At 42.6% G+C, this 17,099-nt stretch overlaps 1 protein-coding gene across 1 annotated transcript in view; it reads left to right on the top strand.

Annotated features, from left to right (window-relative positions):
* SCARA5 (scavenger receptor class A member 5) overlaps positions 1–17,099 on the top strand; it is a 537,618-nt gene that overhangs the window by 262,759 nt on the left and 257,760 nt on the right. The window contains exon 4 of the mRNA XM_089653868.1: positions 861–1,535. Coding sequence (XP_089509994.1) covers positions 861–1,535 — 675 coding nt within the window. The remainder of the gene's footprint in view (positions 1–860; positions 1,536–17,099) is intronic.

The following is a 17,099-nucleotide window of genomic DNA, read 5'->3' as shown; positions in this document are numbered from 1 at the left end:
GCTCAGCAGGCATGGGCACAATGTCCCGAGGAGGGCCAGCCAGGGGGGTCAAGACCAAAATGTTGGGGGGTGCAGCCCAGCTCACCCCAACACCCCCTAGATCCAGCAACACTTTCCCCTAGCCTGCCACAGGGCTCTTTCTTGCCGCTGAGGATTGACAGCAGGAGCAGGACAGAGCAACTGACAATCATTGCGCTGTCATGGATGGGATTGTGTCACCCCTCTGGTGGTTATCACCCGGGTGCAGTCCACACCCCCATAGTGATGCCACTCCACGCAGACAGACACAGACCACATCTTTCTAGTTCTCAATCGATACACTGTGAATATTTTTACTTGCACATTAGTTAGATTGATGGCCCAAACTTTGCTTTTGCACAGGGGCCTTTTGGTGAATCTTCACCACTGGTTGTGGAGCGGAGCCGAAAAAATGTGAGGTGGTCCCTTGAACCTGTTCTGGATAAGGAAATTACAAAGTAAGGCTAGTGTTGAAAAATTTGCCTCAGTTTGCCTTCATGAGCATAATGCTCATCCCCTTTCCTTCTACAAGGCAGCAATGCAGTGTTTGTAGCCTGAGCAGACAATTCTCAGACCTGAACACTGTCAGATGGTTGGGCATGTCACTATACCTTCCATAGCATACCACCAGGACTCCCAGAAAAAAATAACTTCTGGGTTGTTTAGTGTTGGTGTATGGACAACCGTACTGAAACAACTGAATGATAAGCAATGTAAAAATAATTGGAGATTGAACAAGGTCACATGGTTCCATCCTTTTATGAGACCCTCTCAAAGACTAAACAATATTGCATATTCATTATATGTTCTCCTAAGTGTCATGTTTCTTTATTTTATTTCAGTTTCAAGACCCCAGAGTTCCCCAGAAGACTTGAAAGCACTAATGAGCAACGTCAATCGTTTAAACGAGAGCTTCCGAGACCTTCAGTTTAAACTCATGCAAATGACATTTAGAGGAGATTTCATGGATCATATCTGGAAACTTCAGGATCTTTTCCAGAATCATTCAGACTCTTTGGTTCAGCTCACAGAATCCTTACAGAAGCTGGAACATAACCTTAATGACGTCCAGAACATGGCCAGTCAAACGGACACATTTGCCTCCAATCTTGGTGCCAGCCTCAACCAGATAAGTGAGGCGCACAATTTAGAAATGTACAAGTTGTCGACAGCAGTCAATGGTAGCAGATACGTCTGGAGCCACCATGATGCCATGTTGAAGGAGCTATCGACCAAAGTGGAAGGACTTAGTGAGCAAATCAGCGATATGCTTGGAACTTTTAATGCTCTTAATGGAACGTTCTCCTATGACATTGGAATCCACCATACCAGGATACAAGAGCTTCAGGGTCTTATAACCAATGTTAGTGAAGACACCAGGCAAATGAGACTCCTTCATATTGTAATGGAGCAGCAACTGAAGCATGAAATGGCTCTTATAAATAATGTAACAGAAGACCTACGCCTTAAAGACTGGGAGCACTCAATAGCCTTGAAAAATATGTCTGTAATCCAAGGTAGGCCACTAACTCATGTAAAGATGTTAGCTTGTGCAAATCTATCCAAATTATATTCCTATACTGCTGGGGTTTTGATTTGATTTTATTGTGCTTGCTTATATTTCCATTTGTGGAAATTGCTGGAAAGTTTAAAGTGGACATTTACCCATAACAACTCGATAAAAAAATAATGTTCTTTAGCAAGGAACATTCACTCCACATTGATAGCTATGCTACCAAAGTTAGTTTGTGCTGTAAATTGCCTCCAGCATTCCTCCTGTTTCATCTTGCTGGAGGCAGCCGTTTTGTTGAAGCCCAGAGCCCCTGAACAGCAGTAAATCTTTAGGCTGTCAGCAGACTGGCCTCTACAAATCTGACACAGTGATGAAAAATAGACAGCAACTGAGCATGTGCAGAGCAGGGTCAGATACTGTTTTATTTGATCTTAAAGGAACTTATTTTTAATATTTTAAATAGCTGTACCTGCAAAATGGGCAGGCCACAAGTGATCTAGCAGGACTTAATTTTCTGACTAAAGTTCCACGTTATAGAGATCCTGAAACCTAACACATTCAGGACATAGTGATCTTTATAAAGGCTGCTCCTTCACCACCAAATATTCATACCTCCAGCTTTCCCTCACCTCTCTTTTTTCCATGCCTGGTGCAAATGGAGAAGCATGTGACCTCCTCCTATGAAGCGGTTTTTGGGCCCTAATAGCCAATCACTAGATAAGAGCACTGTCACATGATAGAGGGAGTGATTTATCAGCTTCCACTAAGCTCCCACACCAGGTATGGTGGTGTTGGCAGTGATGGAGTGAGAATCATCAGGGATGAGTAAAAAGGTGGTTGGGGCTAAGTCTACGTAGGTCCTGTAACTTTTCCCTGAATGGGTGAGGTGACACAAGTTCTCCTTAAACAGCTAATGGTTTTGACTCTGTGCCTGTTTACCCATCAACTTTTGCCATTATGGGAGGGTTGTTCTCTGACTATTCGGTCTTTTGAAATTATATGTAATAGCAAGTGCAACAAAAGTAGTTGGTTATAGTGGATGTGCCTACTGGGCCCCTCCCCTGGCACTGCTGTCTGAATGGGCTATGTGCACCATAATGATGATGTCACCGCTATTTTTACAATATAATTGGATTTGAAAAGGCATTTGGTGCACACAAAGTGGATTTGTATCACTGGTGACTCTTGAGGAATATTTCAGTTCAGTCTTAGCTGTATTTATTTTGCCTGGACTCTCAATAGGGAAAAGGTTGGGAAAAGTTTGCACCCCTGTTTTCCATCTGTCCACCAGTAACTCTGTTTTTGTACTGCTACCCCTATTATATGTTCCCATGTTATGTTCAGTATGATTTTTATGCTCATTTTATTTGGTACTGCCTGAGATTATTGGATGGGGTTCAGTTTATCTAACTACAAGCATGCCTTATAAATTGTTTTTTTCTTCTTCTCTGTTGTAAAACTAAACCAGAAATTAAACAGCTTAATCATACATCTGTGTATGACAGAACAAAGAATAATAAATGTTGAATTCTGCAGCTGGATAGGCACACTGTGTATCGGATAGGCTAGGTATACTTGCCAGGGAAGACGATTAAAGGAAAATTCTACTTCTGTTTCGATTACATTATAAAACAATACTTCTGATCTGTTTTCTATAATACCAACACAATACTAAAGTTCCAACATTATTTTTATTGTGGCTTTTATTGTAATTGTCTACTTTTTTCTTTGTATTGCATGATACATCCATATGTTGCCTTTGCCTTTCTAGAATTCTTGGATGTGTCTCAAAAAAAAAATAGCTCAAGGTTTCCCGAAGACCGAAGCCCCCGGGTATACATAAATCAAACTACTTACCTAATCCTAACCCTATATAAAGCTACTACAGTCCTATAATTCCTGTAAAAATTTACTCAAATACATGTAGCGCTACCCCCTAAGAAGCTACTGGACTTTGGGTCCCCCTTTGTCTGCACAGCCAAGCAACACGTAGTCAGGATACTTGGGCTTGTTTGATGTTTTATTGGGGGAATATAAACATGGATGGCGATAAGGGGTTTTGAGATGCCCAAACTGAGTTCAACAACAATTTGAGGACAACTTTTTGATGTACAACTTGCAGCAAAAAAATGGATCCTAGACTGTACTCCCTCCGGAATAATGCCAGTCCTTAATAGATCAGTAGCGAATATTCCATTTGCCTTTAGGAGCTCTACATCCCCTTAGTATAAAATGCCAGCACATCTGGCTTCAACTGTGAATTCCCCAAGCAAGGGTGAAGGATAGCAGTATGCTGTCTCTCTGAAAGGTAGCTCAATATTGCACTTGGCTGCAATTTCCTTTGAAGGCTTTGGGGGGTGAAAAGTGTAGAAGAACTTTGAAGACCACTGTGGCTACACTGATTATCCCAAGCAGCGGTGAAGGTTAGCAGTAGTTTTCCCTTCCAAATGGCTAGCTGGATATTGCACCTGCCTTCCTCCCCCCTATAGGCTTTTGGTGGTGAATATAGAGGTACTCACACTGTCCCTTGAAATCCTGCTGCTCGGTAAAGACTACTGTTCAGGCCTCCCTTGCAATACAGAGTGTGTCCTTGATGAGTTGCTTTTGGGCATTTTGGATGTCTAGGATCTTGTTTGTTGCCCACAAATTGGGGGTAATTTGTGGGCAACAAACAAAATCCTAGACATCTAAATTGCCCAGAAGCAACCCAAGCCACCCATATCAAATACTATAATCAATTGTTCATAAAATATGTCATAAACGTCACAAGGGAACCAATACCAGTTTTTGTTTAAGTTCTATAATTGACAAACAGGAACAAAGCAGGTGTAAATTGTGTTTATCTCATGCCAGGTGCACCAGAGAACTTGCTGCATGGTATTATATCGTCATAACATACAATACAAAGGATCTACCTGAAGTATGTTGCTTCAATCATGGATCAGTTGGGTTTCAAGCTGTGGGCAAAATTGCAGTACCGCAGATGTGTCCTCTTTCAAACATTTGTGTTATTACCCAGTTTATTTTTATATATCTCCTTGTATCATCCATTTGCCAGCTAGGAATCAAGGATCTATGTGTAAGGCGTTTGGCATTCATGCAGCATCCCACTGGACCAGGGGCGGACTGACCATTTGGAAACTCGGGCACTGCCCGAGGGCCCGAGGTCAGTAGGGGGCCCCATGAGATGCCCCTGGTACCTTTTTCATAGGCTTTTTTGAGTTTGGGCAAGGACACAGGGGCCCCATGATCCCCTATTGCCCGGGGGCCCCATGAGTTGTCAGTCCACCCCTGCACTGGACAATGTATGCGCTGCATGCATACTGTGCAATGAGGCATGCATCTCAATGCAATATACATATACCATTAAATGTGTGTAGTGTTATTCTCAGTCTTTCTCATGCAAACAGTTATTGTCACATGGACTGCCATCTATATTAGGTTTTTCTTCCACAAGTCCTGGTCCCGTCAGACCATGAAATACATGTAAAGTAATGCATATGGTGATGTGTCTTCAAGGGTGTGGGCAGATGCATAAAAACCTGACTGGTTTTGCTTGTAACCGATTATATTGTTGAGAGCATGATGCTCAATTGTAGATGCCTGTCTCTGTGACAACAGTCTAAAAGGGAATTCCCTCCACTTTGAAAAGTTTTCTCCTCACTACATGTTGTGTCTACAGGACATAAAGTAAAGGGAATCCCAAAGGGAAAAAAGGCGTTTCTAGTTTGTACCCATTCCCTACTTCAGCCAAATTGGATTTTCCACTTTTAGACAGAAAATGGAAAATCCAGTTCCCTCAACTTATTTTCAGTTATAGGCTTTGGCTGTAAGTAAATGAGCATGCCTTACATTTTACTTGGGCTCCAGAGACTAGAGGCAAATGATGAAATAGGACTGGACCCCCAACACGAATGTAGAGTAAATGGTCTGGTGGTTATTGAAGTGATGCAATTGAATAAATTAGCACAGTGATCTTCCAATCTGTCGTTGAGGCTTTCATGATTTAACAGAATAAATTCAGATCCAATTAAATCCATCTATCACTCAGAGCCTGGAGCCAGTGAAGCTTTATGCATGGTCTCTGAGCCATTGAGATCTTATCGAAAGTAATGTAGACTTCCAGCTGTGAACACTTAGATGTAAATGTCTCCTGGTTCCAAAGGCAATTACATTGCTGGCTTGACATTATTATTATACAGGATTTATATAGCGCCAACAGTTTGAGCAGCACTTTACTATATAAAGAGAGACAGTACAATTAGAATACATTTCAGTACAGAAGGAATAGGAGGGCCCTGCTTATGGAGCTTACAATCTAAATCAGGGGCGGACTGACAACTCATGGGGCCCCCGGGACATAGGGCATCATGGGGCCCATGTGTCCTAGCACAAACTCAGAAAAGCCTATAAAAAAAGGTACCAGGGGCATCTCATGGGGCCCCCTACTGACACCGGGCCCTCGGGCAGCGCTCGAGTTTCCAAATGGTCAGTCCGCCCCTGATCTAAAGGAAGGGGGAGGTGGTACAAAAGGTGATAGCTGTAGGTGAAGATCTGATAGAGGTGGCTCAAGTACAGTTCTTAGGTGGAGGTGGGGTAGGCTTCCCTGAATAAGTGAGTTTTCAAAGATTGCCTAAAGGCAGATAGGGTGGGGGCTGACAGGACATACTGTGGTAGAGAGTTCCATAGGATGGGAGAGGCTCTGGAGAAGTCATGGAGGCGAACGTTGGAGGAGGTAATGAGGGAGCAAGATGTCTTGGGAGGAACAGAGTGGGTGATTTGAATGATATTTTCGGATGTGGTTGGTGATGTAGCTAGGGGCAGTGTTGTGGATGGCTTTGTATGTTATGGTTAGTATTTTGAATTTTATATGTTGGTTTAGTGGAAGCCACTAACCCAACTACCTTATCATATTAGTTTCCAGTTCTTTAAGCTTTGATATAGAACTCTTAATCTATTTGGATGATTTCCATTCATACAACCAATCCTCCTAATATTTAGGAAGGGTTTCTTTTAATTCTACCTCATGATCTATCATGTCTTGCCTTGAAAGATTGCCAGTTCTTTAAAAATTAGGGTTTTCACATTTTTATATCAAATGTCTTTGCAAGCATGGTGTATGGCCATGCATTGTGAAGATGCAACACTCCAAACAGTTTGATGTGTGATAGAAGTAGGAGGCAGCTTCAACCTCCTCAGGATCCTCCCAGACCACACCCACTGATGCATTTTGACCCCCAGAGCTTAATCATAGAGGTAGGATCGTGGAGCAGGATGTGGTGCATATCCAGGTACATTTAGCCAAGCATGTTGTAGCAGAAGGCTACATCTGTCAGAATTCCCCCTTTTTTGACCATGCATTTAACAGATTTCTTTAAAAGAACGCAAGATATAGCTATGTTATATATATCTCATCATACAGCTATGAAATTCAGTAGACTCTGATTCTATACCTATCTTGAGCTGGAATGTATCCTGCAAAATAAGCTCAGAAAAAACAGGAAATAGGGGAGGCCTAATGAAAGGGAGCACCTCGGTGGAATAGCATTCCAGATGTTGCCTCCTCCCAAGTGACAGTACCAATGCTTGAAGAATGGATACTTGGAATGAAGCACCATCAGAAAAAGCAGGGAGAAAATCCATACTCTTGTGTAGGTGTGCTGAAATTTATACAAGGGATCTGGTTAGAAGCTCCTAAATACAAAGAGGCCTCTAGGGGACACTTCAGTTGAAATCCATGTGGTACAGGAAAAAATGGAGTTACTGACCAATACTTGATAAACAATGAAGTGTTTAATTTAATGATGGAAAATCAACAGGATAAGCCCATATGTTTTGTGAGGTTCTTTGTTAGTGTGTTTGTTAGGGATCCGGGTATGACCAAAAATGTGTGGGAACACAGGCGTAGTCAGGGCTGGACAGGTGGAATGGTCAGGCAGGCCGTAAGGTATTGTCATGCACCGCCCGGCGGGATCTCTAGTACCCACAGAACGGGATTCCCCAGGGCACGGAGTCTAAGCCCCAGTCTGCCTTTTCACCAGAGCCCCTGATGGTGGGGATGGACTTGGCGCAGGACTGAGACCAGGTCGCGGCCCCTGAGTGCACCCAACTGTGGTAGAGGGGTCCGCCGAGGGTATGTACCGGGGGAAAGCCTGACGTGAAGAGGCTGGCAGACCTGGTAACAGGGACCGATCCGTACGGGATGGATGGATCGCCTGGGTAGCGTCAGGTGTAGTCAGGACTGGCCAGGTCAGCAACGTGTGGGCAGCGAGGTACCGGAGGAGCAGGCAGAGAATAGTCAGGGTCACAAGCCGGGTTCAGTAACTCACGGGCAGCGTGGTACAGAGGATCAGGCAGAAGGATGGTCAGGCAAGCCAGGGGTTCAACAGGAGACGGTCAGCAGAGGTCAGGATCAAAGCAGGGTCAGCAACTAGGCAGATAGGCAGGAACACAGGATACCAGGTACAGCGGCTCATGGGAAACATACACCAAGGCACTGATCACAGGCCTGGTCCTGCTTAAATACACTTCCTGCAATCAGCTTCAGGTGATGGCTGATTGCAGGAGTGAGCTTCTGGTTGCTGAGAGCACCCGCTGGCCAGCCCTGGTACTGCAGCCCACACGGCAGGTGAGTCCCACCACCAGTAGTGAATCCATTCCTGACAGTGTTCCTATCTAGAGATGGAAAGGCCTGGAAAAAATATTGTGAAAATTGCTAAAAAAAAAAACCTTTTTTTTCCATATTTTTAAAGCCGTTTTTGTTTTTTTAAACTGAAAAAAAAATAAGTATATTAAAATAAGTATAGAATATGGTCTTTTACAGTGATAAATAATATATCTATGACATGGTATTCAAACTATATAACATGAAGATCTTAATGGAAGATTTCTGAGACTTTATGTAAAGTCTTAAATGATCTCTCAGCTGAAGACAAGAAAATCCTGGAATAAAATCCAAGTAATACTAGTTCTCAATGCAATTCCCAGACAAGTCTTTGTTGATAGGTAAGAGGGTAAATTTGTCTGACAATTTAGTTTGGCTTTATAACTAGAGATGAGCGAAGTATTCAAAAATTCGATTCGGCTGATTCGGCGAATTTCAGGAAGAAATTCGATTCGATGCGAATTTATTCGCTACGAAGTTAACTTATAAAAAGGGTTTCTAGGCTTCAGAGAGCCTTTAAATTAGTGCAGAACACTTTACCTTTAATTTAAATGCCCTTGGAGATGAGGAAGGAGAAGGAGAAGGAGAAGGATGAGAAGAAGGAGAAGGAGAAGGATGAGAAGAAGGAGAAGGAGAAGGATGAGAAGAAGGAGAAGGAGAAGGATGAGAAGAAGGAGAAGGATGAGAAGATGGAGAAGGATGAGAAGAAGGAGAAGGAGAAGGATGAGAAGAAGGAGAAGGAGAAGGATGAGAAGAAGGAGAAGGAGAAGGATGAGAAGAATGAGAAGGATGAGAAGAAGGAGAAGGAGAAGGATGAGAAGAAGGAGAAGGATGAGAAGAAGGAGAAGGATGAGAAGAAGGATGAGAAGAAGGATGAGAAGAAGGAGAAGGATGAGAAGAAGGATGAGAAGAAGGAGAAGGATGAGAAGAAGGAGAAGGAGAAGGATGAGAAGAAGGAGAAGGAGAAGGATGAGAAGAAGGAGAAGGATGAGAAGAAGGAGAAGGAGAAGGATGAGAAGAAGGAGAAGGATGAGAAGAAGGAGAAGGATGAGAAGAAGGATGAGAAGAAGGATGAGAAGAAGGAGAAGGATGAGAAGAAGGATGAGAAGAAGGAGAAGGATGAGAAGAAGGATGAGAAGAAGGAGAAGGATGAGAAGAAGGAGAAGGATGAGAAGAAGGATGAGAAGAAGGAGAAGGATGAGAAGAAGGATGAGAAGAAGGAGAAGGATGAGAAGAAGGATGAGAAGAAGGAGAAGGATGAGAAGAAGGATGAGAAGAAGGAGAAGGATGAGAAGAAGGAGAAGGATGAGAAGAAGGATGAGAAGAAGGAGAAGGATGAGAAGAAGGATGAGAAGAAGGAGAAGGATGAGAAGAAGGAGAAGGAGAAGGATGAGAAGAAGGAGAAGGATGAGAAGAAGGAGAAGGATGAGAAGAAGGAGAAGGATGAGAAGAAGGAGAAGGAGAAGGATGAGAAGATGGAGAAGGAGAAGGATGAGAAGAAGGAGAAGGAGAAGGATGAGAAGAAGGAGAAGGATGAGAAGAAGGAGAAGGAGAAGGATGAGAAGAAGGAGAAGGATGAGAAGAAGGAGAAGGATGAGAAGAAGGAGAAGGATGAGAAGAAGGATGAGAAGAAGGATGAGAAGAAGGAGAAGGATGAGAAGAAGGAGAAGGAAAAGGATGAGAAGAAGGAGAAGGATGAGAAGAAGGAGAAGGATGAGAAGAAGGATGAGAAGAAGGAGAAGGATGAGAAGAAGGACAGTTCTGTGACAGTTTCTGTCTATTTCTGACAGTTCTGGGACATTCACTCCATACAGCGGTTGAAACATTGTATCTATTTGTTTCCATAAATGACATTCTGCAGATACACTTAGAGGAGCTCTGCAGATACACTTTTTGTCGGCTTGGAATTATTCTTATTTTCATCCTACTTCTTCTTCTTCTTCTTCTTCATCCTCATCCTCATCCTCTTCTTCTTCTTCTGAGGATGAGGATGAAGAAGGAGAAGAAGAAGAAGAAGAAGTAGGATGAAAATAAGATTAATTCCAAGCCGGCAAAAAGTGTATCTGCAGAGCTCCTCTAAGTGTATCTGCAGAATAGAGGAGCTCTGCAGATACACTTTTTGCCGGCTTGGAATTATTCTTATTTTCATCCTACTTCTTCTTCTTCTTCTTCATCCTCATCCTCATCCTCTTCTTCTTCTAAGGATGAGGATGAGGATGAAGAAGAAGAAGAAGAAGAAGTAGGATGAAAATAAGATTAATTCCAAGCCGGCAAAAAGTGTATCTGCAGAGCTCCTCTAAGTGTATCTGCAGAATAGAGGAGCTCTGCAGATACACTTTTTGCCGGCTTGGAATTATTCTTATTTTCATCCTACTTCTTCTTCTTCTTCTTCTTCTTCTTCATCCTCATCCTCATCCTCTTCTTCTTCTTCTGAGGATGAGGATGAGGATGAAGAAGAAGAAGAAGAAGAAGAAGTAGGATGAAAATAAGAATTCCAAACCGGCAAAAAGTGTATGTGCAGAGTTCCTCTATTTCTGACAGTTCTCTCACAGCTCCTTCACATGTACAGCGGTTGAAACATCTGTATCCTAAATGGAAACTAATAGATACAATGTTTCAACCGCTGTACATGTGAAGGAACTGTCAGAGAAATGTCAGAAATAGCGGAGCTCTCTGCAGGGACACTTTTGCCGGCTGATCGGGAAAAATCCGATTCGCGCACCCGAAGTAGGCAAATATTTGGATTCGCCGCGAATCGAATTTTTCCTGAAATTCGTATCGAATTCCGGTTCGCCTGGTTCGATTCGCTCATCTCTATTTATAACCTTTAGAGCAGTAATAAACTCTAGTAAAAAAAAATAAAAAAGTTCCCTACAAGACAAACACGTAATGTGCTTGTGTGCATTGCATACTAGTACGTTTTGTGAAACTTACCCTAAAATAAAACCCTCCAGTGGCGCGTTGTCACCGCTGACAGGGCTTCCATCTTCATTAGGTCCTTCTTCTGGATTTGCGGCTCCAGTGGATTGAATGGCCGAGCCACGATGATGTCACTCCCAAGCATGCGGGCGGGAGTCACCTTCTATGGCACACAGCTCTGAAGGAACGGCACGGACATGCCGTACCTTCAGAGTGCGTGCGCTGGTGTGCTACACAAGTAAATGTCTCCTAAACCATGCAGGTTTAGGATATATTTATAATACCTACAAGCAGGGATGGACTGACAACTCATGGAGCCCCTGGGCAATAGGGGATCATGGGTCCCCTGTGTCCTTGCCCAAACTCAAAAAAGCCTATGAAAAAGGTACCAGGGGCATCTCATAGGGCCGCCTACTGACCCCGGGCCCTCGGGCAGTGCCCGAGTTTCCAAATGGTCAGTCCATCCCTGTATATATACCTGTATAGGAACAAGTTGAAAATCAGACTTTACTACCACTTTAAATGATTCCTAGTCATGTTCTCCACCATCACAGCATTAAGTTTACCTACAGTCTGGTCAGTAAGTTGTTTTTTTTTTTTCTTTTTCTTCTTCCCTGTAAAATGGTGAGACCAACATCTAGAATTCAGAAACATTTCCACAGTGCAATTTCTCCTGAGAGCGGAGCTGCAATTTGCAAATATTGTGAGAAGAAATATTCTTTTCCAAATGCTACAAGGATGACAAATCACATTCTGGCATGCCAGAGGTGCCCTAAAAACATATACTTTATGGATTTAAATGATGAGGGCCATAATGAAAGTGCAAGTAGCTTTTCCCTCCAGAGTTCTCATTCCAGAAACACTCTTTCTGCTGCTTCTGGATCATCACAGTGTTTCTTAACAGCAGCATCTTCAAGTAAGGAAATGTTGCAAAGTACAGCCTCCCAAAAATCCACAATCCCTCCTTTTATTGATAAAATTACACCTGAAAATCAGGAGAACATTGATCAAGCTCTTCACAGAGGAATATATGCTTCTGGATCAGCATTGTCAATAACTGAAAATGCATTTTGGGAGGAAACTTTTAAATTATTATTTTATTTATTTTAGGTACTTATATAGCACCATCAATTTACACAGCACTATATACAGTTGCAAGAAAAAGTATGTGAACCCCTTGGGATTACGTGGAGTTTTGCATGAATTCGGCATAAATTGTGCTCTGAACGTCATCTAAGTCACAACAATAGAAGAACACAGTCTGCTGAACATAATACTACACAAACATTAGATGTTGCCATGGTTTAATTGCACATAACATGTAAACATTCACAATGCAGGGAGGAAAAAGTATGTGAACCTTTGGACTTAATAACTGGTTGACCCTCCTTTGGCAGCAATAACCTCAACCAAACGTTTCCTGTAGTTGCAGATCAGACCTGCACAACGATCTGGAGTAATTTTGGACCACTCCTCTTCACAAAACTGTTTCAGTGTAGCAATATTCTTGGGATGTCTGGTGTGAATCGCTCTCTTAAGGTCATGCCACAGCATTTCAATCGGGTTGAGGTCAGGACTCTGACTGGGCCACTGCAGAAGGCGTATTCTGTGCTGTTGCAGCCATTGTTTTGTTGAATTACTTGTATGCTTTGGGTCATTGTCCTGTTGCATCACCCATCCTCTGCGGAGCTTCAGTTGGCGGACAGATGGTCGTACGTTTTCCTGCAAAATGTCTTGATAAACGCTGGAATTCATTTTCCCATCAATGACAACAATCCGTCCAGGCCCTGAGGCAGCAAAGCAGCCCCAAACCATGATGCTCCCTCCGCCATGTTTTACAGTGGGGATGAGGTTTTGATGTTGGTGTGCTGTGCCTTTTTTTCTCCACACATAGTGTTGTGTGTTCTTCCCAAACAACTCAATCTTGGTTTCATCTGTCCACAGTATATTTTGCCAGTAGTGCTGTGGAACATCCAGGTGCTCTTTTGCAAACTTCAAACGTGCTGCAATATTCTTTTTGGACAGCAATAACTTCCTCCGTGGTGTCCTCCCATGTACTCCATTCTTGTTTAATGTTTTCCTTATTGTAGATGTGTCAACAAAAATGTTAGCATGTGCCAGTGATTTCTGTAGGTCTTTAGCTGACTCTCTGGGATTCTTCTTTACCTCATGCAGCATTCTGCGCTGTGCTCTTGCAGTCATTTTTACAGGACGACCACGCCTAGGGAGAGTAGCAACAGTGCTAAACTTTCTCCATTTGTAGACAGTCTGTCTTACCGTGGACACATGAACATCAAGGCTTTTGGAGATACTTTTGTAACCCTTTCCAGCTTCATGCAAGTCAACAATTCTTGATCGTAGGTCTTCTGAGAACTCTTGAAACCAGTAAACCCAAAACAGGTGTGTGTTTTTTAAGGGCAGGACAGCTATCAGCAACACATCCAATATCATCACACTGATTGGAGTCAAGGTTGGCTCACTTCTGGCTCCAATTAGCTCTGGGAGAAGTCATTAAGCTAGGGCCTCACATACTTTTTCCTCCCTGCACTGTGAATGTTTACATGTTATGTGCAATTGAACCATGGCAACATCTAATGTTTGTGTAGTATTATGTTCAGCAGACTGTGTTCTTCTATTGTTGTGACTTAGATGACGTTCGGAGCACATTTTATGCCCAATTCGTGCAAAACTCCACGTAATCCCAAGGGGTTCACATACTTGTTCTTGCAACTGTATGTATGTATATATATATATATATATATATATATTGCATTCACCTTAGTCCAGGGTCAGTAGGGGGCCCCATGAGATGCCCCTAGTACCTTTTTCATAGGCTTTTTTGAGTTTGGGCAAGGACACAGGGGCCTCATGATCCCCTATTGCCCAGGGGCCCCATGAGTTGTCAGTCCCTGACCAGAGGAAACCCAGGCAGGCACAGGGAGAACAATCAAACTCAAGGCAGGAGGTGCCGTGGTTGGGATTCAAACCAATGACCTTAGTACTGCCAGGGGGAAGTGCTAACCATTTAGCCAAAAGTATTAGGAGGAAAAGGGGGAAGTTATCTGTTCTCATGTAAAGTTTAAATGTTCTTAACATACGCAGTCCTTGTTTTTCCATTTGTAATAAAAAATACAATTTTAAAAAGCAAGTTTAGTTTATTTACTGAATAAGCTGTACTTTTATATGCACTGCATTTCACCTTCCCATGGTAACAAAATTACTTTCAGTTTGAAAAACTACTCCACACTGAAATTTTTTTTTCTAAAATTTCCATTTTTATCAGAAAAAACAGGCAAAAAAAGTTTTTTTCCCCCATGGCTTAAACTAAAACAAAAAATTGCTGGAGTGCTACATTAAACATAGGAATGTACACTCACCAGCCACTTTATGAGGTCCACCTGTTCAATTGCTTGGTGACACAAATTGCTAATCAGCCAATCACATGGCAGAAAGTCAATGCATTTAGGCATGTAGTTGTGGTGAAGATGACTTGCTGAAATTCAAACCGAATGTCAGAATGGAGAAGAAAGGGGATTTAAGTGATTTTGAAAGTGGCATGGTTGTTGGTGCCAGACAGGCTAGTCTGACTATTTCAAAAACTGCTGATCTACTGGAATTTTCACGCACAACCATTTTTAGGGCTTACGGAGAATGGTACGAAAAAGAGAAAATATCCAGTGTACAAAAATGCCTTGTTGGTGTCAGAGGTCAGAGGAGAAAGGGCAGACTGGTTCGAGATGATAGAAAGGTAACAGAAACTCAAATAACCACTCATTACAACCTGGAAGCAGATGGGCTACAGCAGCAGAAAATCTCTCTGGGTAGCAAAGTGTGCCGAATAAAGTGGCCAGTGAGTGTATAGCGGGAGGAATAGGTTGTGTGGGGCTGTACAAGAAAACAACATAAGAGCATGTGTGGACATCCTTTGGACTTGTGTCAATGGCATCAGTTTTAGAAGTTTCTGAGATCATTCAGAATCCATCTGACCTGTAGTTGATATCCTTCTGACCTGCATTTGACCTGCTTCAAGCGGGTTTTGTATTCCCCTAGATTTGTATAGGATTGCACAACCTGTTTTATGTGAACAAATGCTTGTCAACCCATACTGTAAGCTAACCAGAAAGAAGGCAGGGTACACAATGGATTGTCGAAAACTTGGACTGGTTATTCTGCCTTGATAAAGAGATGTTGGGGTTGATTTACTAACACTGGAGAATACAAAATCTGGTGCAGCTGTGTATTGTAGCCAATCAGCTTTTAACTTCATCTTGTTCAATCAAGCTTTGACAAAATAACTGGAAGCTGATTGATCACTCTTCAGAGCTGCACTAGATTTTGCACTCTCCAGTGTTAGTAAATAAATCCCAATGGCTCTTTATCAAGGCAGAATAACCAGTCCAAGTTAAACTACTTTGAAAAAGGGAGTATGCTGGTAGAACCCCTTGTGTGGTTGTTGGCTAGTATGTTGGATCCATCCATTGCATTACATCAGCACCCAGGGGCGGACTGACAACTCATGGGGCCCCGAGCAATAGGGGATCATGGGGCCCCTGTGTCCTTGCCCAAACTCATAAAAGCCAATGAAAAAGGTACCAGGGGCATCTCATGGGGCCCCCTACTGACCCTGGGCCCTCGGGCAGTGCCCGAGTTTCCAAATGGTCAGTCCGCCCCTGTCAGCACCCTGGATGTATGGGTAGTTTCGGACTCTAGTCTAGTCGTAGTAAGGCCTTCTTAAATCAGAAGGTGTCTATATACCTCACTTCCATCACAAACCACCAGATCAGGGGGTTTATTCCTCACTTTAGGACAGTAGGAAGAGTCCTGAAAATTATTTCTTTTCAACTTAGTCAATTGTACCAGATATCCAGAACTGTTGGTCTACTGCACAGGTACAGTCTATTATTACAGAGCCTTTTTTTTTCCAAATTCCATATAGCTATTTTAGAATAGTTGCCCATCTTTGCTTTATAAAAAACTATAGCTTCTATAGAGTGGGGCCCAACCAATATTAAGAAAGTACTGTAAGGTGGGCCAAAAGGAGCCAAAAAAGTCTCCACTGCCAAAAAAAGCCAGAAAAGTCTCCACTGAACCAGTGCAAACCCAGTATGGTCTTCAGGGTCAAGCCCAAAACAGCTGTATACAGTTTGGAATACATGGCTATGTATTATCAGGTTGTGTCTTGTGGAACCAGTAGGATTTTAATGGACAGTTGGCCCAGGACTTTAGGGAGTAATTTGCATCTCACTATCCTAAAATGAGGAATAAACCCTTTGTTATGGGGATTTGTTTAGAAAGTGAAACGTGGATAAGGTCTGTTTTAAGAAGACTTTTCTATACTTCACGCTGGTAGAATTTTTGATTCCCTTTGGCCCATCTCACCATAATCTGTTTGGTTAGCTTAAGACTTCTAAGGTCATGGAGGCACCTAGGTCACTTTGTAAATCTCTCATTTTACCCAACGTGTTTTCCAGTAGCCCCTATATTCTTGAACTGCAAATCCTGAGGAAGAGGTGGCTTGGATGCATTGCATTGCTTCAACACAAGCTATGATCTGTCATGGAACATGACTTCTAGCAGTGACAGATAATGAATGTATAGCATCGCAGTGAAAATTGGCTCCATAGATTGGTTACCACCCTCAAGAGTCACACGAGGTGAAATGAGAAAAAAGAACAAGTTGTTTGTATTGAGGACAAGATCAAGGGAACGAGCTGCAGATCTGGGTTGCTGATAGCGCATGACCGAGGAGATGGTCCACAGATGGTTTTCCGCATGTGGCGTCTGTAATTCCTCCATGTACTCACTGTCACCTCCATAATCCCAATAGAAACATCAGTTTAATGTTAATCAGCCATGACTCCAGTGTATGTTTTTGTACTATCGCTTTATCTTTTCTTGGCATCAGTTTTATTAAAGTCATCCTAAAGTTGTTAAAGGCGTACTCCAGTCAAACATGACAGTTCATTTGAACACTAAATGCAAACT

This window comes from Staurois parvus, unplaced genomic scaffold (genome assembly GCF_062004578.1).
Source record: "Staurois parvus isolate SC_StPar_1 unplaced genomic scaffold, SC_StPar_1.0 ptg000723l, whole genome shotgun sequence".
Lineage (NCBI taxonomy): Eukaryota > Metazoa > Chordata > Amphibia > Anura > Ranidae > Staurois > Staurois parvus.
This window is presented reverse-complemented; position numbering and strand designations above follow the sequence as displayed.